The sequence below is a fragment of the Bubalus bubalis genome, chromosome 4 (assembly GCF_019923935.1).
Source record: "Bubalus bubalis isolate 160015118507 breed Murrah chromosome 4, NDDB_SH_1, whole genome shotgun sequence".
In the NCBI taxonomy this organism is placed as follows: Eukaryota; Metazoa; Chordata; class Mammalia; order Artiodactyla; family Bovidae; genus Bubalus; species Bubalus bubalis.
This window is the reverse complement of record NC_059160.1, coordinates 133,182,265-133,203,462: the sequence shown is the minus strand read 5'-3', so window position 1 is coordinate 133,203,462 and position 21,198 is coordinate 133,182,265. Positions and strand designations below refer to the sequence as shown.

Here is a 21,198-nt window from a genome sequence, read left to right as displayed (position 1 = left end):
TTTTCTCTTAATTTTCAAGTCCTCTTGTTTTTACTTTTCTTTTCCCCTTAGAATCAACTTCTGGTGACAAATTGTGCTCTTTCCTTTTCTATAGTAACTACTCATAATGGCAACCCACTACAGTATTCTTGCCTGGAGAATTCCAGGGACAGAAGATCCTGGCGGGCTATGGTCCACAGGGTCGCAGAGTTGGACACGACTGAACCACTAACACATCACTTTCACTCATAATCTGACCCTATTCCAAGCACCCCCTTATTAAGTGGTGGTTTTTAAAATAATCTTCTACTTAAGCAGTGATGAGTGCCTTTATATCTTCCTCTTTATGGAAGCTCCAAAAATAAAACAGTAATGATTATTAACCCCAGAACACATTAAAGAATCTGCTCCACTGCCTCAGGCAGGGTAGCCATTTCAGTTACCGTCTTGCCAGTCTGCTCAGGGGCTCTGACTGAAAACTAATTTTCCTCAGGGTCCTGAGGGCCACCTTTAGCAATCTTGGGGCTTCTCAGCCTGAGAGAGAATCAGTTGAGCAACCCCAGGTCAATTTGCTAATCCCTCTCTAAACCCTGCCCTCGGAGCCGCCTTTATAGGTTTCCGGTGTTCTCGGTTCCCTCTTTCTTCATTCTCAGCAGGAAATAACTGTTTTCTTCTGTTGCCCTGGCCTTCAATCCAGGCGTCCTTTGGGCTCAATATCTGGGGGACTCTCCCAGTCAGTATCTATTGCGGCTCAAAAGGGCCCCACTAACCATCCTAGAGAGCTCGCCCCCCGCTCGTAGCTCCCCTCCCAGCAGCGTCCCCGCTCTACGCGCCCACGCTCCGTACGCCCCTGCCCCGCCCTACTACTAGCTAGCCAATCCCCGGCTCCGCTCCGGGAGCGTCACAATGGCGCCCCCGCGGCTCCGCCCCCGGACGCCCGCCTTGGAGACCCCGCCCCTCCGCGGTCTTTGCGTCTTTCCGGCTCCGTCTTGGAAGTGAGACTGCGCCGCGTCTTGTTGGGAGAAGCAGGTGGGATTCTGTGGGGAAGCCGGCCAGCGGTTACACCGGGAGCCGGGAGCGGGGCGGGGGCGTGAGTTCCTGGGGCTTTTGTTCCTGGGTGCTTGGGCGTGGGGCCGAGGAGGGGTAGGGCACTCCGAGAGCTTTAGGGCTTCCGGAAGCGCCGAGTGCGCACAACGGGCGGGGGTTGTGGACTCGGGCCTGCCGCGTGCCTGAACCCGCCCCTCGGGGCCCCCTCCCGGGGCGCGCTGCCAGGGGTTTCCATGGTGATGGTAAACAAGCCTCAACTGCCTCAGCCACAACTGCCAAGTCCCTAGCGTTCCACCCTCCTCTAGGTGCTTAGAGGGACGACCAAGGTGCCGGATGTGAAGAAAAGCGGGGGCGTGGAGACTCGGAGCCCGAGGTGAGGGGTGGGACAGGCAGCGTCTGAGGCTCGCACACCAGGGACCGGCTGGGGACTGGGCCACTTGGCATTGAGGGCCGAGGAACTGAGATTTGGGGGTCACGGAGGCGGGATCTGGGGTGAAGGCCCTCACACCCGGGACCGACTGGGGTCTGGGCCTACGGGGGGAGTTGGGGACCGCGGGGCTGAGGTTTGGAGTCGGAGGAAATGGAATCTGAGGTCAGGGGCTGTGTATTCGGGGACGGACAGAGTACTGAAAGGGGACCCGGCCCACTGAGGGCGGGGACCGCGGGACTGAGATTTGGGCTTGGGGGAGGTGGATTTGAGGTCAGGGGCCTTATATTCCCGGCACTAGACCGCGGGGCTGAGGTTTGGACTTGGGGAAGTAGGGAGGGGGAAGGAGAGCCTCGTGCGGACTCCAGAGGGAGCAGAGCCCTAGCGCCCCTGGCAGGAGTAGGGTGGGAAGACCAGGCAACCGCTCGAGGAGGGTCATTTTAAAATGAAAGCGGTACTCGCACGTGGCTGAACGCGTCCGCGAGTTGAACTAGACAGGTTGGGACCTGACTCCTCCCCCCTCCCACGTTCCCGCTCGCCGAGCCTCGGCTTTGGAGCGTTGCGGCCTTTTCTTCCTCTCCGTGCGGCGTGTGTGCCCTAAGCCCCGTCTGCATTCGTCTCCTGCTCTTGAGGTATCCTGCCTGTATTTTGGTTGAAACTCTGGTTCTCGTTGTCTTGGCCTGGTGACCACACTTCTGCTGAGCTATCTTAATTTGGCCGTTTCTTTTTTTTGTTCTGTACTACTTTTATCTTTGAATGTACTTTGTGCCCGTTCTTGCCTGCGCCCGAGAAACTTCTGGACGCTGCTCGCGCTGCGCCTCCACCTCCATGTTCCCGCGTGGCTCACGGAAGGCGGCGCTGGGCGACCCGGGGCGGGGCTCCGCGAGTCGCGGGGACCCGACCGGCCTTGGACCCCGGTCTTTTACCTGAACGGTTGGAGGGGCCGTGGGCCTCTCCCCTTTAATATGTACTCTAAAGGGGCTCTCAGAGGCTCCCAACAAATAACCCCAGGCCCTGGAGAGCCGCCCTACCCCCCACATCGCCGGGCACCAGCGAGTCCCGTGTCCTTTGGGATGCCTTCGGCAGTTTTCTAACCCTGGAGGTCCTAAGACGAACCACCATGTTTCACAACTGTTTTCGAGGTTGCGGGGAGCGGGCCTGTCTGTCAGTGCGGAGGGTGCTCGGAGGGAGAGCGGCCCGCGAGCGGCCATACTCTGAGGGGGGCGGTGGGCCGCGGCGGCTTCCGGAAACCGCCGGCTGGGAGGCGGGGGGAGGGGCCCAGGCGGTCGGGGTTGGGGGCGGGCCTCGCGTGGTCCGACCCTTAAGGAACTCGAAGGGTTGAAGGCGGCAAATCTTTTAAAAACAAATTCGAAACTATTGATTTTACTATAATTGTCAGTATTTCAGTCACGTTTTTAAAAGTTGACTGTTTCTGAATTTCTAGTAAAAATGAAAATAATTTGGGGTTCTCCGGTCAGATAAAAACCTGTTAGGGCCTATCAGTGACAAGTGATGTTTTCAGTGCTAATTTTTAGGCAATTTTTCTTTTTTCATTTTAATTTCTGCACTTAATGAATATTGAGAGAGAATGTTTTATTACAGGTGTTAAGCAGATTCATCCTTTGCCTTGAGGATCTCATCTTCCTGTGTGCATTCTCTGTAAGTTGATTCGGTTTTTTATTTCCGTTTTACGGTGTCTCTGTTTTTTAATCGTTTATTTTAGTAACGTTCTTTTTGTATTATTTGCTTTTTGTTGCTTTTCTCTTTACCTGGCAAGTGACTGGTTTTCGCTTGAGTAGTGTTGTTACAGAGCTCCCTTTAAACATAAAATAACTGAAAAATGTGAGTTGATGTGAGGAGAGTTAGTCCTTGTTGTGACCGAAACTGAGGGAGAGTGTGGAGACAAGGGGTGCGTGCCCTTTGGAGACGGTGCCTGGAGAGACGACGGAAACGGGAGGGGGCCACCTTCCACAGAGCTGACTTTACCACCAACCTGCCGTCTCCAATCTGAGTTCTGGTTTTCAGATTCTTTATAGAAACACATTAAGTGACCCTTAACTGGATCCACACACAGAGCTAGATGTTTTTCCACATTTTCTAATCGCATGCTCATGACCAGTTTGCAGGAAAGTATTACTGTGTTGTCATCATAGAGATGTGTCTTAAGGGATATAGGTGGGACTGGGACGCAGGTCCGCCTGACGGCTTCAGTCTTCTAACCAGGGCCCCTGCCCCTAATTAGCTGCCACAGAGGTTCTTGAGGAGGACAGAAAACGGGGCAGAGGAGAGCCAGGCTCATCCAAGACCAGCCTGGCTTATTTTACAACAAATCCCGGGCCTAGTAAGATTTTTATTCATAACTTTGTATTTCTAAAGACTTTTAAAATATAACTGCAATACCATTATCACACCTAAAAAAATAATAATTCCTTGATATCATCTAATACTCAGTGTTCACATGTACCTGATTGTGTAATATTTTTATATAGCTGGTTGGTTTGATTTGGGATCCAAACAAGTTCATTATATATTTGTTAGATAACTATCCTTTGAGTTTATGTTTTTTTTTTAATTGTTTGGCTGTGCTGGGGTGCTGCATGCAGGATCTAGTTTTCTTACCAGTAATGGAACCTGGTCCCCCTGCATTGGTAGCACCACGTCTTAGCCACTGGACCACTAAGGAAGTTCCCTCTTAAGTTATATTTTAAGCTAGAACAGCACTGTCCAATAGAAATACAATGCAAGTCACATAATTTAACATTTTCTGATGAAAAGAAACATACAGTTCACTTTAGTAATTTAGTTTAATGTGATATATATGTACCTTAAATAAGAGATCCAAAATATCACTTCATCATGTAATAAATTTTCATGCTTTTTTCCTGGACTAAACTTTCAGAATCCAATGCGTGCTTATTTTATAGCACATCTCAATTTGCACCAGCCACAGTTCACTTGTGACAAAGAGGCTCCCTTATTAGTGAGGATCTAAAGGTTTTCTATTCTTAAAGTTTCTTCTTATGTAGAAGTCAGGTTTTGTGTCTCATGTAGAATTCTTTTCCCACACTCTGGGTTTTTCTGACTACATTCCCATGGAGGGAGTTGTTTGAGTCTCTGTCCTCTGCATTTCCTTTTAAAATGTTAGTTAACCTCTATATGCTGTTCTGATTCCCTTGAGATGTTTAAAAATATTGCATTGGAGGTGTTTTGTACTCCTGCCAGGGGCACATATTGGTTGGTGTCCCTTGTGATGTTAGCAGCTATTGATTGTTCTCTAGATGCATTGTTCTGTTAATTATTTCCATATCTGTGATATTTTAATTCAGTATTCCTCATTTATTAGCAGGAGTACTCCTATAAGGAAGAAATTTTCTTTATTATTTGATTACTCTAAGATGTACTTTTATAAAAGGTTAAGGTTTTGATTTCTTGTGTATATTTATCAATACTAGTGTAATGAACTGAATCTTTAGTATGTGCCAAAATCAGTAATTTTTCTGGTATCATTTTGAAGTCATGGATTTTATCATGATGTGTTTTAATCCGTTGTAGCTTTTATTCTCTGATGCTCACGTTATTCAGTTTTTGGCTAATGGGAGTGCACTTAAGATTGGTTCCTGACTTTCTTGACTCAACTTCATGGTCTTTGGCTTACTGAGTTTAAGATATAATACTTTCTTAAGTGGATCCATCAAAGTTCATTCAACTGGACCTCTGCTACTGCTAAGTCGCTTCAGTCATGTCAGACTCTCTGCAACCCCATAGACGGCAGCCCACTAGGCTGCTCTGTCCCTGGGATTCTCCAGGCAAGAATACTGGAGTGGGTTGCCTTTTCCTTCTCCAGTGCATGAAAGCGAAAAGTAAAAGTGAAGTCGCTCAGTCGTGTCCGACTCATAGCGACCCCATGGACTGCAGCCTACCAGGCTCCTCCATCCATGAGATTTTCAGGCAAGAGTACTGGAGTCGGGTGCCATTGCCTAGTGATGGGCAATTGGGTTGTTCTAGTCTTTTCCTATTAGAAATAGTGCTGCAATGCTTCATTTACAATTCTAATTTATCTTACATGGTGATGAGCATCTTTTCATGTTTAAGGGCATTTCTTTTTCTATCAATTGTCAATATCTCTAGCCTTTTAAAAATTTTTTTGGACCGTTAGACTTTGTTTCTCTTTTCAGAAGCTCTCTATATGTTTAAAGATATTAACACTTTGGGGAATAAATTGCAGATGTCTTTCCCATTTCATCAGTGGTATTTTTGCATAGCTTATGCTATTTTTAGCCATGCATAAGATGTTTAGGTTGGGTTGTTTGTTTGTTTTTTGATGTGTGTATATATGTAACCCTATATGTGATTCATAATCAGGCATGTTCTCTACTTCCAGTGTGAAGAGGAATTTTGTAATTTAGGATATTTCTTAGCATTTCTTAGAAATATGAAAAATTTTAGCTAACTCCTATTTTACCTTCATTAAGACGCTAATGTGACATCATCAGTGATTGACTTGGAAATGATGAATTACAGTGGGATTCTTGGAATAAATCCAACTTGATCATGACATATTAAGTAGCTTTGTGTATTGTTGGATTTGGTTGTCTTATGTTTATGTAGGAATTTTTCATGTGAGTTCTGGTGTGAAATTAGCATGTGCAACTGGATAAACTAATTCTAAAACTCTTGAAAAAATCAATTCCAAGTTTATTGTAGATTAAAATGTTTAAAAATGTAGATGAAAACAACAGAGCCTTTAAGTTTAAAAAATGTCCGTATGGCCTTGGGCCAGGAGAAAGATCTCTGAAATAACACAAAAATCGATATTCATTTAAGAGAAAAATGACAAGAATGAAAAAATTCTAAACTATTATGTTTCTCTTACAGTATGCCTTTTCAAAAGTCCTGACTATATAAATATTAGAAATTCCGACCACATTCTCTCCTTTTAAGTTTATCTGCATGCAGGGATGATCCACAATTCACACTTCCAGTCTTCATCTTCACCCTAACTGAGGTCTTTTCTGCTTTACTACAAATATTTGGTTAGAATAGTGCTGTCCAATAGAATTATGATATAAATGCTTTTTTTTTTCCCATTTTTATATAATTCACATACCATACAGTTCACCTTTTTAAAGAGTACAATTCAGAGGGTGTTTTTTTAATTTGCAAAGTTGTAAAAAGCCATCACCACTAATTCCAGTATATTTTTGTTTGGTTAAAGTATAGTTGATTTCTAATATGTTAATTTCAGGTGTAAGCACAGTGATTCAGTTATTCATGTGTATATTCTTTTTCCTTCAAGGTGATTACAAAATACTGAGTATAGTTCCCTGTGCTATGTAGTTAGGTCCTTGTTGTTTATCTATTTCATGTATGTGTATGTTAATTCCAACCTCCTAATTTACACCCCCTCCTTTTGCTATAAGTTTATTTTCTGTCTGTGAGCCTTCTTTCTGCTTTGTAAGTGTGTTTTGTTTTTAGTGTCTATCTATAAGCAGTATCATATTTGTCTTTGGTTTCACTTAGTATGATAGTCTCTAGGTCTATCTATGTGGCAGCAAATGGCCCGGTACATATTATGTTGAAACATTCTTGGAATAAATTCCACTTCATTATGGTGTATAACCCATTTTATAGGTTGCTAGATTCATTTTATTAGTATTTTGATGGAATTTTGCATTTATGCTCTTAGGGGTTATCTTGTGATATCTGTCTGGTTTTGCCATCTACAAGTGTATTAATTTGCTAGGGCTGCCATAAGAAAGTCCTACAGACTTGGTGGCTTAAACAGAAATTTATTGTGCCATAATACTGAAGGCTAGAAGTCCTGCATTATGATATCAGCAGGTTTGGTTCCTTCTTGAGAAGCTTGAAGGATATATGAAGGATATGTTCCAGACCTCTCTGGTTTTTAGGTGGGTGTCTTCCCTCTGCTTTCTGTGTCCAAATTGCCCCTTCTTCATTTTGGAATACAGACAACATTAATTATGTCATTTTTAATTTAGCTATCTCTATAAATATATCCAAGTCTGGTCACATGCTGAGGTACTGGGGGTATCTTTAACATAAGAATTTTGGGGGCATAATGTTCAGCCCATAACAGACGTAATTAATACTGGTCTTGTAGAATGAATTGAGAAATTTTTTAATAGTTTATTTTAGTATATTGATTAGTTCAAAACATCCAAAATATCACTTCAGTACATAATGAAAAAATTGAAAGTGAAGTTGTTCAGTCGTGTCAGACTCATTGTGACCCCATGGACTGTAGCCTGCCAGGCTCCTCTGTCCATGGGACTTTCCAGGCAAGAATACTGGAGTGGATTGCGGTTTGCTTCTCCAGGGGAATCTTCCCAACTCAGGGATCAAACCTGGGTCTCTCACATTGCAGAAATATGTAATAAGTATTTTAATTTTTTTTTTTCTTTTTTGGCTGCACTGCAAGACTTCTGAGATCTTAATTTTCCAACTAGTGATTGAACCCTCACCCTCAGCAAGTGAGCAAGCAAGTGGGATCCTAACCACTGGACCACCAGGGAATTCCCTGCAATTCTTTGTATATGTACAAAATTTTATCACTTGGGGCACATCTCAATTTGTTCTTGCCACATTTCAAGCTCTACGGGCTACTCTATTTTTATCCTTTGTACCTAACCTGTTTTTTTCAAAGCAGTTTTCCTTTGTACTTTAAATTTAGTTTACCAACATATGTTTGATTTGTGTGTTTTTAAAGTATCTGTGGGGAACTACACACAACAGTGTTTATCTTAAGCCAGGAAGGTTTCCTTCCATTCTTTATCTGTTCTCCTGCCTCCATTTTGTCTTTTTATTCTCGAATACCTATCATTCACATGTTTCTCCTGTCCTGTCTCTTATTATATGAGTCCTCTGAATTTCATCTCTTCCCCCTTGTTTTTTTTTTTTTCCTCCTTTGTTTTGAGCTTATTTCTTCTACTTGGTTTTCCAAGCCACTAACCTTTCTTTCATTATTAACTATAAATCAAAACTCAGTTTTTAGCACTGGAAAATGTTTCATTCTGTAATCAGGTCTGTTAAAATATTTACTAAAGTTTAGTGCAGTATTTCTTTTTCCTAGAAAACTGTTCTGTGCTGTTGTCCGGCTTGTATTACTGTTGCTAGAGCCCCTCTCAAGTACATAGTCCTGTTCCTTTGCTGCTCTTGGCTCTGTTCTCCACTCCCCTGGCATAGTGTGCTTGTGGTCCTGAGCAGTGAACAATGAGCACCAGGAGCTATAACTGCCTCCATTCCTATGGCAGCTGCAGGGGATCTGACAAGGTGTCAGCTTTCCACCTGGTCCCATTGAGGAAGTTCCAGGCCTCCTGAATGGACTGGGCATTTGTTAATACAGGTGACAGATACTTCCCTCTGTTGAGAACTGATTTTAGCACTAGAGATCTAGTGTTTCTTTTTTATGAACTGCCACACCTGATATTTTTTCTGTTCTAACTTTAGATATTGATTCTTGAGTCACCAACAAAATGCAGTCAATATCATGGAACGACTTCTTGGTTTATGTTGGCTAAAAAATTGTTCCTTGTGTTCATTTCAAAACAGACATTATAGATATCATTTCAACACAAACTTTACAGATATGATTTACCTAACAGTATATTACACTGTTTTTGCTTTTTAGTTAACACAGCTTTTGAGAAATGAACACTGGGGAAAACAGAGTATTATTCCCCCAGGCTTAGCTACAGTAAGGTAAAGAGCCTAATTGTCTAAAGATAATGGCCTTCCTGTTGCTTTCAAATTATGACATATCTTCTTTGACATATGAAAATATAATGGCAAACATTTAAAGTGTCAATGTATTTTAATCCTTCATCTATAGCTTTTCTCTTTTTTAATTGAAGTTAATTTACAATATTGTGTTAGTTTCTGGTGTATAGAAAAGTCACTCAGCTCTCTATATATACCTTTTCATATTCCTTCCCATTATAATTTATTACAGAATATTGAGTGTACTTCCTTGTGCTGTACAGTAGGACCTTATTATTTCATATTAGTTTGTATCTTAAACATTTTTCTTCTCATTTTTGAATTTAGTAAGAACTAAATATAGTGATTAAAAGGATTCACTACAAATTAAAAATATTTTTACAAAGCATATCCTAACAAATGACTACATTTTAAAATCTTACCTGTATACCAGGGTAAAAATGTTTTAACATTTCCACCCGTTCATACTTCTGATCGGTTTAAATGTCACTTCCTCAGAATCCCTATGTCACTTCCTCAGAATCCCTATATGAGTTAGCCCCAATTTTCTAATTTGGGGTTATTTCAGAATTTGTCATCACGTGTTTATTCTTTATTGATTCCTAGTCCACTGTTCTGTGGACTTAGCACAGTACCTGCATCTTGTTAGTGCACAATATTTCTGGGTTAATGAATGACTTGAGATTGAGTAAATTTTATCCTGCTGCATATCACTCAAATCCTTTGACACGCTTGAGTTTGCACCACAATGTTTTTGTTGCAGAGTATCATCAATTCTTCCAAAATTTGACTTATTTCTTCCCATCTAGTTTCCATGCATCTGTTCCCATCATTCATTTTCCAGAGAGCAGCTAGACTGTTCTGTTGGAAAGCAAAACTCGTTTCCATTGGTCTTAGAATAAATAAAGTCTAAAATACGGTATCAGGCCTTCAGGGCCTTGGGGGAATCTTGCTCTGCTTTCTTCATTGATCTCAGTCCTGGCTGCAGGTGTTTTTGGGTGTTTTCTGTCCCAATACTTTCCCCTGTGTATTCTGTACATGTTGTTCCTTCACTGGGCAGGAACCCTATCGTGACTGATCAATTATTAACACTAAGCTAGCCAGTGTCATCAACCAGTTAAGCCAAGAAAGCATATATAACGTTACTAAACTGAAACAAATACATTGAAAAAAGTGAGGAAATGGATGTCAGTCGTGTAAATTACCAAGAATATGTTTTGACAAGGTTTTTAGGAAGTGAGAAAAGTGAAATAAATGCTCAGGAAGCAGTCAGGGTACTCATTTCTGTAGATAACTCTTTACCAAAACAAGCCAATTTCATGGCTTAATTTTTCTTCAGAATATTCTTTCTTGAATGTATGAGTTTTTAGTGTCTTTGTCATTTCCGTGGGATAGCTGCATTTTAAATCCTATCACCCAGCTTCAATAGCTACCAGTTGTGGCCAATTTTTCTTTACATCTCCCATTTTTTGAAGCAGATCCCAGCCATCACACCAATTCACTCACAAATATTTAAAAATGTATCTCTAAAAATGCCTTTCGTTTTAGCATAACTAATTCTGTTACCTAAGTAAATATAATACTTTAATATCAAATTTCTAGTCAATGTTCAGGTATTTCCTAAATTGTCCTATAAATGTTTACCAATTTGTTTGAATCAAGATCCATATATTTCCCATGTATCATGAATCCCTGATAATTCTTGTTTCTTTTATTCATTAAGTGCTCCCTTGAAGTTATTTTGTTGAAGGACCGGCTATTGTGCTTGTCCAGTTTCCCAGGGTCTTTGCAGACTGCATTATTACATTCTCACTTAGTACAGTTCCTTTTCCCTATAAATTCTGTAATTAAGTAGATTCTTACAGACTTTTCAAGATAAAAACTTTATTACTAAAAGTATTAAACATACACAAAAGTAAAGACAACAGTATAAAACTCCATGTACACATCCCTCAGCTTCAATAATTACTAAATCATGGCCCATGTACTGACTCCCACCACTCAAGATTATTTAGAAACAGATTCTAGATAATACGAATCTCGAACGACTTAAAAAAAAACACAGCAACAAAGCTACAACTAAAATTTTATAGTTTCTTCATATGAATTCAAGTCACTGCTAATATTACTGCAATTGCCTTATAATTGTTTTCCAGTTCATTTGAATTAATATTCAGGTGTTCATAAAATGTAATTGCTTGCTAGGTTGTAAAGTTAAAGAATTGAGAGTTTTAAAATTAATCTTTTTAAACTGAAAAAAGTTATATGACTGCTCAAATCTACAAAACAAGGTACTGTATATACAAAGAGGATTCTACCTTTTGTACATTAGTTTTCATTCGGAATTCTTTCCTGCCTTAAAGAGTTTGTTGTTGTTTTTATTTTACGGTTTCTCCTTCCTTAAGAGTTGTGACGGCTAACTCCTCTCCTCCTCTCCTTCCGTACTCTGGACTTTTCTCTACCCTGGCACCTCTCCTGAGAGCTCACTCAGAACGATCTTCCTCGTTGCTTTCCTTCCCTCCTCCCACTTCCTGCCTTGGCCGACCGCGCGGGCCGCACCTGCAGGGCGCGTTTCCATTGGTGACATCTTGGCGGGCCCGCCAGTGGCACTTCCTCCTTTACACCCCGTGACCCACGTCCGGCTCGCCGCCCTCCCAGTCACGCGGCCTCTGCCTCCGGGACGCAGCCCCGTGCGCCGGCCTTCCGCACTCCAGGCCCCGGACCCGTCGTGGTGAGCCGCCGCGAGCGGACGACCCCCGCCCGCACTTCCCTCAGCCCCCGTGGGTCCCGGGAACTCCCCTACCTCCTCCCGCGCAGCCGCCCCCTACCCCCAGGAACTCTTTCTGCCCCTCTCGTGCCCCAGGAACTCCCCCTCCCCCACCTACCCTGCGTCCCCAGGAAGTCCCCCCGACCCGACCCGAGAGCTCCGCCCCCAGCCTCGGGAGCCGCCCGCCCCCCTCGGGTACCGGGAACTCTTCCTCGCGGCTCCACGGAGCCCCTCGGATTCGGGAGCTCCGCCTTCCCTCCCCCGCGGCTCCGGGAAGCCCGGGCCTGAGAACTCTTTCCCACTTCGCCGCGAACACTTTTCGCCTCTCTCCGCGGCCTGAAAACTCTGCCACCCTAGTGAGTCCCCGCTGCCCTGGGAGCCCCCCCGCCCCACCTCGGGCCCCGGGAGCCTACGTCTCGTGACCTTCCCCTCCCCCCAGCTCGCGCGGCCCGGGAAGCCTCTCCCTCCCCCCACCCGTAGTTCGCCCCGCCCCGGAAGCTCCCGCTGACCCCGCCCAGGCCCGTGGATGGGGCCCCCTGTCGTCGGGCCTTCCTGTAGGGCTTTGCCGACCGAAGGCTGTCGGATCGGCGGTTGGAGGCCGAGCGAACCCCTTCACGTCCCAGTGCCCCCGCCAGGAGCCTAGCGTCCGGGACTGATACCGCGCTTCCCGCCGAAATCGCTCAGACGCGCCCCTGGCGGCCCGCGGCCGCGAGCTTGAGAGCGCACTTTGAAGCCTGGTACGAAGCGTTTGCCCCCAGCCAGTTGAGTTTCAATTTCAGGTTGATAACAAAAGGAGGTGCACCTGGCCTTTCCGCGGAATCTTCTGCGTTTTTAAGCTTCGGGTGGAGTTGGGGGTCCTTTGGCTGTAAACTGCGCTTGCTGGTTGAAAATAGAAATCGGTCCTGCTCTCTTCAGCGGTAAGTTTTAGGGCAGAGTCAACTGCGTAATCCTGAGGCGGCGTCTCCCGTGGACTGGGATTTAAGAGGTAGAACTTTCTGATTAATTAAGACAACCTACCAGTCTGTGCGTGCTGCCAGCTGTAGGTTAAAATTCATTTACAAGTAAGGGCGAAAATGCTTTTCAGGCCCCATTGGGACGCGGATAAAGCAGGGTGAAGCCAGGGAGCTGCTGAGTTCCAGTCCCTGAGTAGAAACGGTGGGGGCGCAGTTTGAGCCGCCCTGTGTACTTCGTAGATAAACCTAATCAGTCGGGCGCTGGAGGTGCGCTCTTTTTATCTCGATGGGTCTACCTAGATCTGAACTAAATCTTGCCTAACCAGAATAGTAGAGTGAGGTCGAACTCACTCCTGGGAGCAGTTAGATATGTTGAATCTCGGCCCCGGCCCAGATCTATTGTTTTAGAATCTGCCTTTTAACAAGATTCTTGGGTGGTCCGTGTGCTCACTTACGTCATAGACCAGTTGCGGGCAGAGGGGTGGAGTTGTGCAAAATGAGTCTCCAGGTGCTGGACCCAAGAGGAGTGTTTTGTAACACTTGGCCCCAGTGGTGTCGACGGGCTGTCAGGGAGCCGGGTGGGAGACCAGTGTATATCCCTAACGCTTGAACATGTGTGCGCCATAGTTCAGCCACGTGGGAATCGGTTTCCTCGTGTCTGACCGCCCTTGGGTTTGCGTGTCCGAGCAGGGGCTTTTGGTCTGCGGAACACACCGGAATGAGCAGGTAGCAGGGTGATAAACCCAGGCCAAGAATTCGGACCACTAAGATGACGGGGCTCTCTACCCTTTAGATTCTACTCTTTTCTGAGGGTAGAGGAGAGGGACAGTTGATGAAGCTTCTTGAAAACCCTCGTCTAGAGAATTTGAAACTGTTAACTTCTTAAATTGTAGTACTTTATATAGGTTTTCCTCCCCAAAGTAGTATTTCATGTAATAGAGGGTGCTAATAAGGCAAGACAGGTACTGTGTCTACGGCAACAGGCTCAGAGAAACTGACTTTCTTCAATTCTGTGGTTCTAAAACTAAGAATGTGCTTTAGTTCTCAAACGAATTCGCTGGACATACCAAAGTCTAATGCGACAGCTTTATTCTGTGGCTGTGGTTGATGGTAGATTGATGTTTTTCCTATTTTAAAACGTTTCAACACTACCTTCCCTCATTCTCAGTTAAAAGAGCAATGTTATATAAATACAAGTCTCAAGAAATGAAATTATTAAAAACAGGGAAGGAAAATCTTTTTTAATATCTCCACCCAGAGCTCCAGGGGATGTTTGCAAATTGTAAATACTGTTACGACAGTTTATAGCAAACTACTTTTGCCTGGAGCACAGGCCTCCTCTCCCCCCTGTTCGGCCCGCCTTCTGCTTCCGGGAACCGCTCCTCGCCCCAGCCCCGCCCAAAAGGTGCGCCTCCACTCTAGATATTTAAATTTTCTTAACCACAGTTAGGGTTTTCTTTCCAGAACGCGCCTTCTGAGTAAATCTTTCAGGGCAAGTGGGATGGTTCCAGGCTGTTATTTTCTGTATTACCCTATGAAAAAGGTAAACCTTTCCAAAGCAGTTGGGGTGGGGCGGGCGTGTACTTTCTTTAAGGAAACCCGGTGCTTAAAAACGGCTTGCCACGGCCTCGGCTCTGACTTTTCCGGAGAGGAGCTCAGAGCCGGTCCCAGCCAGGGGATTGCTGCCTTTTCTCGCTCCGGGAGTGCTGGGACATTAAGGTAAAATTTCCTTGTCGCTCTTTTTTAGGACGATTCGTTACCTACGTGGAGTGTCTTCGACTGTGGGCATCCCCCGGTGTTCTTTAAGGTGAGCTATTTTAAGAAAATTAATTTCTCAGTTTATAATTGATTTCTTGATGCAGATAACTTCCTGAGTGAAGATTTTTTTTTTCACTAGCTGTAAATCTAACGTTGAACAGAAAGCCATCTTATTTTCACAAGTTTTAGTTAATGTACTGAAAGTCTGCGAAGAATCCAAATGTAGAGGATTCTGAGGTCAACAGTAAGGATATTGCTCTATGTATTAGAAGTATATATGTGTTTTGGGAAAGTGCTTTTTTTCGCTTTATAATTTCTGTTTTGGGCACTTTAAATAATTCTTACATGACATATTTGTGTTTTTATGCTTCCTGTTTCCCCCCACCCCCCTTCTGCTTGTCTTTTTTAACCTAACCAGAAGGTGGTGTTGGCCCCACATGGTCGGCAGTTAATCTCTTGCTAATCTTGGGCCTGCTGTGCTGGGGGTGGGACTACAGTGACCTACAGAACAGATAAGTCTGTTGCTACTAGCCTCTCAACGCAGTTGCAAAGAGTTTTAAACAAATTATGAATTGTTTTCCCTAGAATGCTCTGGGATCATAGAACTATAGATTTAATTTGTGGGGGGGAGAAAGTCTTGTGGAAAAGTTGGTAAATTTAAGCTGAGACCATAAGGATTAGTGGGATTTAGCTAGACAGAGATTGGGTGGGCTATCTTCAGACAGATAATTACTACGTGTGTCAATTCCAGTGGAACAGAAAGCCTGCCACATTTCGGCACAGAGAAATACGGGAATAAAGGTTTGTTTGCTTTCTAATGCAAGTGTGTTTCAGGTCAAAGTTTCAAGGCCTGAGCACCCCCTTGGCCCTATGATATGTGTTCCAGACAGTGGGGAGCCACTGAGGTGTTGAAACAGTTAGAGTGACATAAAATTACTCTTAAAGCAGCTACAGGTTGGGCTGGTAGCAAGGATTGGAGAAGTTGTAGATGTGAATGTCTTGGAAAGGGCTTGTTGGTACTGGAAGTAGAAAGGGATGAAGGCGATGCACAAAGATGATGATGATTTGATATTCAAATCATAACGTCAAGCAGTGTGCTGAGGACCAAAGTAAGGTATGAGAAACCTCTATACTTGTTGGAGTCCAGAGTTACTGAATAGAATTTAGGCATGGATTAGGAATAGGATTAGGGTGGAGAAGGGGATCACCCCCCAAAGAAATGATGAGCTCATTAGATTTAAGGGCTTATAAGTTGTTCAAAGATTGCTTCAGTTTCATTCTAGAGCCTTTGGATGACAGGTAAGGCCATTTATGCTGCACCCAGGGTACTGTAGAAAAGTTTCAGAAAAAAGCAGTGTAACCTATGAAATGGAGTTTGTCTAGGCCAGTCTTGCCCTCGGGGAGTCTAAGTCTAGGAACCTGTGTGTCCTGAACCCAGAATTGGCCCTGGACATACAAGGATCAGGTAAGGTTGCCTGAAAAAAGGGGACCAGTGATTATGGTTAAACCTTGGGGAAGGACTCAAAGAGGCAGAGTACCTAAGGAATTAACAGGAAAACCAAGAGCCAAGAGGAGAAAGGATTTCCAGAGAGAATGGTTAAATCCTGTGGGCACAGAAGAGATGGAGATAAGAAAATGTTTCTTTTCTTGCCACAGAGATCCTTGGCAGAGTGAGATGTGCCCTAGTTTAATGGTGGGGTAGGGTAGGGCGTGTAAGAAGTCTTTTTGAAGATGAGATTTCACTGAAAGGGAAAACAAAACCAAGTAGCTGGAGGCAAAGTTGGTATCAGAAAAGACTTAGGGGATGATTAGAAATGAGAAAATCTCCTTAATTGATGAGGAAAAGTGTTCAGTGACGTTTGTGTGAAGATGGAGATTCCTTGGGGTGGGTGGAGTTGACCAGGGCAGAGCCATAGATAAGAGCTCAGCTACAGAAGAAGCAACTCCCTTGTTTATAAAGTTGTAAAACTTGTTCTGATTTGCTTCACCAGGTCTCTGTTAAACCGATTTACTTTTCTTTTCTTACCATTCATGCTTTCTAGTTTTAATTGTGGGGTTTTTAGAAATCTGTCCATGTTTTGCTCTAATTGTGTAAATATGCCATGCCATTTTAGATAGTTTTAGGATTCATCTGAGGTAAGATTCTGTTTTATCTTTTTCTGTGTGATAATGTGCCTAAATTTTTTTGAAAAGGCATCTTTTACCACTGACTTAATAGCTACATCTGTTAACACTTGTTATCAAATGTCAATTCCATAAAACTTCTGTATACTTGTGCCTGTTCTGAATATATTTTTGGCCCTATCTGTATTTTTATTGTCCGTGTTATTCGTGTATTGGTGTCTGACTCAGCTCCCGCTCTTCAGAATGCTGCCCTTCGACATGGATTTAACCTTTACTCTTTTTTCAGCTTGCACTCTGGGTGTCAGATGCCACTTGCACTTCATGGCACTTTGTCAGGAGGGGCACCTGTCATGCCTCTTGTACAATGAAGAGTCTATTCCATTTCTAGTCCCTCAGTGAAACACAGTGATGTGTGTGTTACATTGAACAACATAATGTGTTTTGTTTTGTTTTGGGGGGTGGGGGTGATGGTCATGCTGTGCTGCTTACGGGACTAGGGATTGAACCCAAGCCATGGCAGTGTGAAACTGAGAGGCATATAATTTGATTTCTATGTTTGCATCTCATATAACTGATACTCTACTGATGTACTTATCTGTTTGTTTAGATATGTCTTAATTGACCTTGCACTTGATTGGGGTTTTGAATAGACAGTAGGACTTCCCACCTATATTCTTGTGTTTTAGTGATGCAGTAATACAATCTGTTTTCCTTTAGTTTCATATTCTTGTTATACATATGAAATGAAAATTTATGTAAAGTAGTTTTTGCTTTCTTTTCAGCCACACAAAGCTGCACCTGAGCTTGTTTGACGTCTGCTCTGTCGAGTGTCCATGATGTTGGGCCCTGAGGGAGGTGAAGGCTTTGTGGTCAAGCTCCGTGGCCTGCCCTGGTCCTGCTCTGTTGAGGATGTGCAGAATTTCCTCTCCGACTGCACGATCCATGACGGGGTCGCAGGTGTTCACTTTATCTACACTAGAGAAGGCAGGCAGAGTGGTGAGGCTTTTGTCGAACTTGAATCAGAAGATGACGTAAAATTGGCCCTTAAAAAAGACAGGGAAAGCATGGGACATCGGTACATTGAAGTGTTCAAGTCCCACAGAACCGAGATGGATTGGGTGTTGAAGCACAGTGGTCCAAACAGTGCTGACACTGCCAATGATGGTTTCGTGCGACTTCGAGGACTCCCGTTTGGATGCACCAAGGAAGAGATCATTCAGTTTTTCTCAGGGTTGGAAATCGTGCCAAACGGGATCACATTGCCTGTGGACCCCGAGGGCAAGATTACAGGGGAAGCCTTTGTGCAGTTTGCCTCACAGGAGTTAGCAGAGAAGGCTCTAGGGAAGCACAAGGAGAGAATAGGGCACAGGTATATTGAGGTGTTCAAGAGCAGTCAGGAAGAAGTGAGGTCATACTCGGATCCTCCACTGAAGTTCATGTCAGTGCAGCGGCCAGGGCCCTATGACCGCCCTGGTACAGCCAGGAGGTATATTGGCATCGTCAAGCAGGCAGGCCTGGAGAGGATGAGGTCTGGTGCCTACAGTGCAGGCTATGGGGGGTATGAGGAGTACAGCGGCCTAAGTGATGGCTACGGCTTCACCACCGACCTGTTTGGGAGAGACCTCAGTTACTGTCTCTCTGGAATGTACGACCACAGGTATGGAGATGGCGAGTTCACTGTCCAGAGCACCACTGGACACTGCGTCCACATGAGAGGTCTGCCCTACAAAGCCACAGAGAACGACATTTACAACTTCTTCTCCCCGCTCAACCCTGTGAGAGTCCACATTGAGATCGGCCCTGATGGAAGAGTAACCGGCGAAGCTGATGTTGAGTTTGCCACTCACGAAGAAGCCGTGGCGGCCATGTCCAAAGACAGGGCCAATATGCAACATCGATACATAGAACTTTTCTTGAATTCCACAACAGGGGCCAGCAACGGGGCATATAGCAGCCAGATGATGCAAGGCATGGGGGTGTCAACCCAGTCCACTTACAGTGGCCTTGAGAGCCAGTCTGTGAGCGGCTGTTACGGGGCTGGCTATGGTGGCCAGAACAGCATGGGTGGATATGACTAGTTTTGTTAGTAGCTTTTGAGTTATTTCAGTCAAATTTTCACAGGCAGCCAACAAGCAGTGAAAAGCAGTTATTACTCTAGAGGAAGCTATGGGACCCAATTTGCACCATGAGTTTGTGAAATCTGGATTAAAAAATTACCTCTTCAGTGTTTTCTCATGCAAACTTTCTTCTAGCATGTGATATTGAGTAAACTAAAACTATTTTCAGCTTTTCTCAATTAACATTTTGGTAGTGTACTTCTGGAGTGATGTTATCTGAGTTTAAAGTAGTTTTAAGTATGTTAAATGTGGATCTTTTACACCACATCATCGTGAATACATTGGGGAGGCGTGCTTTTTTGGAAAACTCAAGGTGCTAGATCCCTAATTCAAAGAGGACATTTCTCATGTTTGTTCATTCTAGTTTATTTTCATTTAAAATCTCTTAGGTTAAGTTTAAGCTTTTTAAAAGTTAGTTTTGAAAATTGAGACACATTACTAATACTGTAGGAATTGGTGAGGCCTTGACTTAAAAACTTTCTTTGTACTGTGATTTCCTTTCGGGTGTATTTTGCTAAGTGAAACTTGTTAAATTTTTTTGTTAACTAAATTTTTTTCTTAAAATAAAAAGACTTTTTCACAATGACTGGCACAGACTATATACTCACCAACAAATAGCAAAATGACTTGGGTGGTAGAATTTAATACTGCTGTGTTAAACAGTGTGAATTTTAAATTTAGCACTATGATTTCCCTTGTGTTCTTATAACAAGGCTAAATTAAAAATTTAAAAACATTAAACACACGAGTGGAAATGGTGACTAGAAACTAGATAGAAACATAGAGTTCCAGTTTTCCTGTGACTTTTTTTCTATTCATCAGCCATTTGTAATATCCTGATGTTCCCTTTATACCAGGGTGGCACCTATTCATAGTTAGAGGTCTTTAGTCTTTTGTGCTACATACATTGAGTCATTACCCACAATTTATGGTTTTATATAAGATGTGCTGTTTGGAACAGTCTCCCATATTTATTATTTTGATAGGACACACTCAGGTTACAGTTATTGGTTATTGCAGGGTATGCATATTCTGAAGTTTGAGACCTACATCCAAATTGTTGGTAGAAAATTGTTGATCTAGCAGTGGGAACAGCATTAAAATCACATTAAACACTATCAAGACTTGAACATGAGAGAATTTCACTTCGTGGGTGTTCATTTTCCCACTTTAGAGTCCAATCAGTGTAGCCCAGATCTAACAAGTTTATAGGTAGACTGGAGGGAGTCTTGGGCCTTTCCTAACTGTTGGACTTCATGGCCCCACCCTGTCATTCTTCCCACCAGTGGTCTGCAGGCTCAGATGGCAAAGATACAGTGGCAACATCACCCAGGAATGCCAGAGCTAGGGTGCAATGAAAAGGCTTAGGTTTAATTAGAGCAGTGAAGTTTCAGGGAGTATATCTATTCCCTGTAGATCTTGGCAAATTTAAAAGTTCAAATATGGAAGGAGTGGGCTTCCCTGGTGGCTCAGATGGTAAAGAATCCACCTGCAATGTGGGAGACCTGGGTTTGATCTCTGGGTTGGGAAGGCCCCCTAGAGGAGGGCATGGCAACTCACCTTACCTGGAGAATTCCCATGGAGTGTGCTCTCAGAACCTGGGGTAGGAAATCAGGAATGTGCTGGATGACTAAATCCCACTGCAGCTGCAGTGGTTACCTGCCTCTTCCTAGACTTGGTCACCTCACCTGAGGTATGTGGTTGATAACGAAGAAAATCTGTGTATCAAAGTCTGCTCCAGGAATGAGGTAAAATGCTGGTAAGCCAAATCCAGCCTGCCCTGAAAATGGTTTCCATTTTGATGAATTGGTTTGATGGCAGGGGACCCAAGTTATGTCTCAAAATCTATTGCTAATAGACCTGCAGTACAAAAGACTGCACTTGTTTTCTAGTTCTGTCAAAAATTGTGAAAACTTCAAATGGGCCTTGGCGTTCAGATTTTTATTACACAACCCCGTGAAGGAAACTACACAAGCATTAGGACTGAGTGTATAAGTTGTAAGCACTTTTGGAGCCCTTTTAATACAGAATTGAAGCTTGGAGACTGACCTATAGGAGGGAGAGATCCTGAGTGTTCAGAAGGATGGATATGCAATTCCGGAAGAGGAGAGGAAGTGGAAGCAATTGGATGAATGGGCAGCAAATCCTGAAAGGCAGTTAAGGAGCCTGGACCCTGCCACATTTGTGGTGAGGCTAACACCTATGTTTGTCAGGGTCCTGCAGGTGCAGTCCTGAGGTATCTGTCAGCTTTTGCTCCCAGCATTTGCTTCTCTTTGATTATGTGAGCAA

At 43.8% G+C, this 21,198-nt stretch overlaps 1 protein-coding gene across 12 annotated transcripts; it reads left to right on the top strand.

The window, feature by feature from the left end:
* Window positions 1-913: 913 nt before the first annotated feature.
* On the top strand, window positions 914-19,492 carry HNRNPF (heterogeneous nuclear ribonucleoprotein F). Of its 12 annotated transcripts, none has more exons than XM_025284581.3 (5): window positions 984-1,008; window positions 1,332-1,399; window positions 3,056-3,112; window positions 14,658-14,717; window positions 17,557-19,492. In XM_025284581.3, the coding sequence occupies exon 5, from the start codon at window positions 17,626-17,628 to the stop codon at window positions 18,868-18,870; it is 1,245 nt and encodes a 414-aa protein (XP_025140366.1). In that variant the 5' UTR covers window positions 984-1,008; window positions 1,332-1,399; window positions 3,056-3,112; window positions 14,658-14,717; window positions 17,557-17,625; the 3' UTR covers window positions 18,871-19,492. The 12 variants fall into 12 exon arrangements, with proteins under 12 accessions (XP_006050793.1, XP_006050801.1, XP_006050800.1 ...); XM_006050732.4 differs by having other exon boundaries at window positions 991-1,008; window positions 17,575-19,492; XM_006050731.4 differs by lacking the exon at window positions 1,332-1,399 and having other exon boundaries at window positions 914-1,008; window positions 17,575-19,492.
* Window positions 19,493-21,198: the final 1,706 nt, after the last annotated feature.

What these genes read in the sequence shown, in the direction of transcription:
- HNRNPF (XM_006050731.4), top strand. Translation starts at nt 17,626, where the DNA reads ATGATGTTGGGCCCTGAGGGAGGTGAAGGCTTTGTGGTCAAGCTCCGT.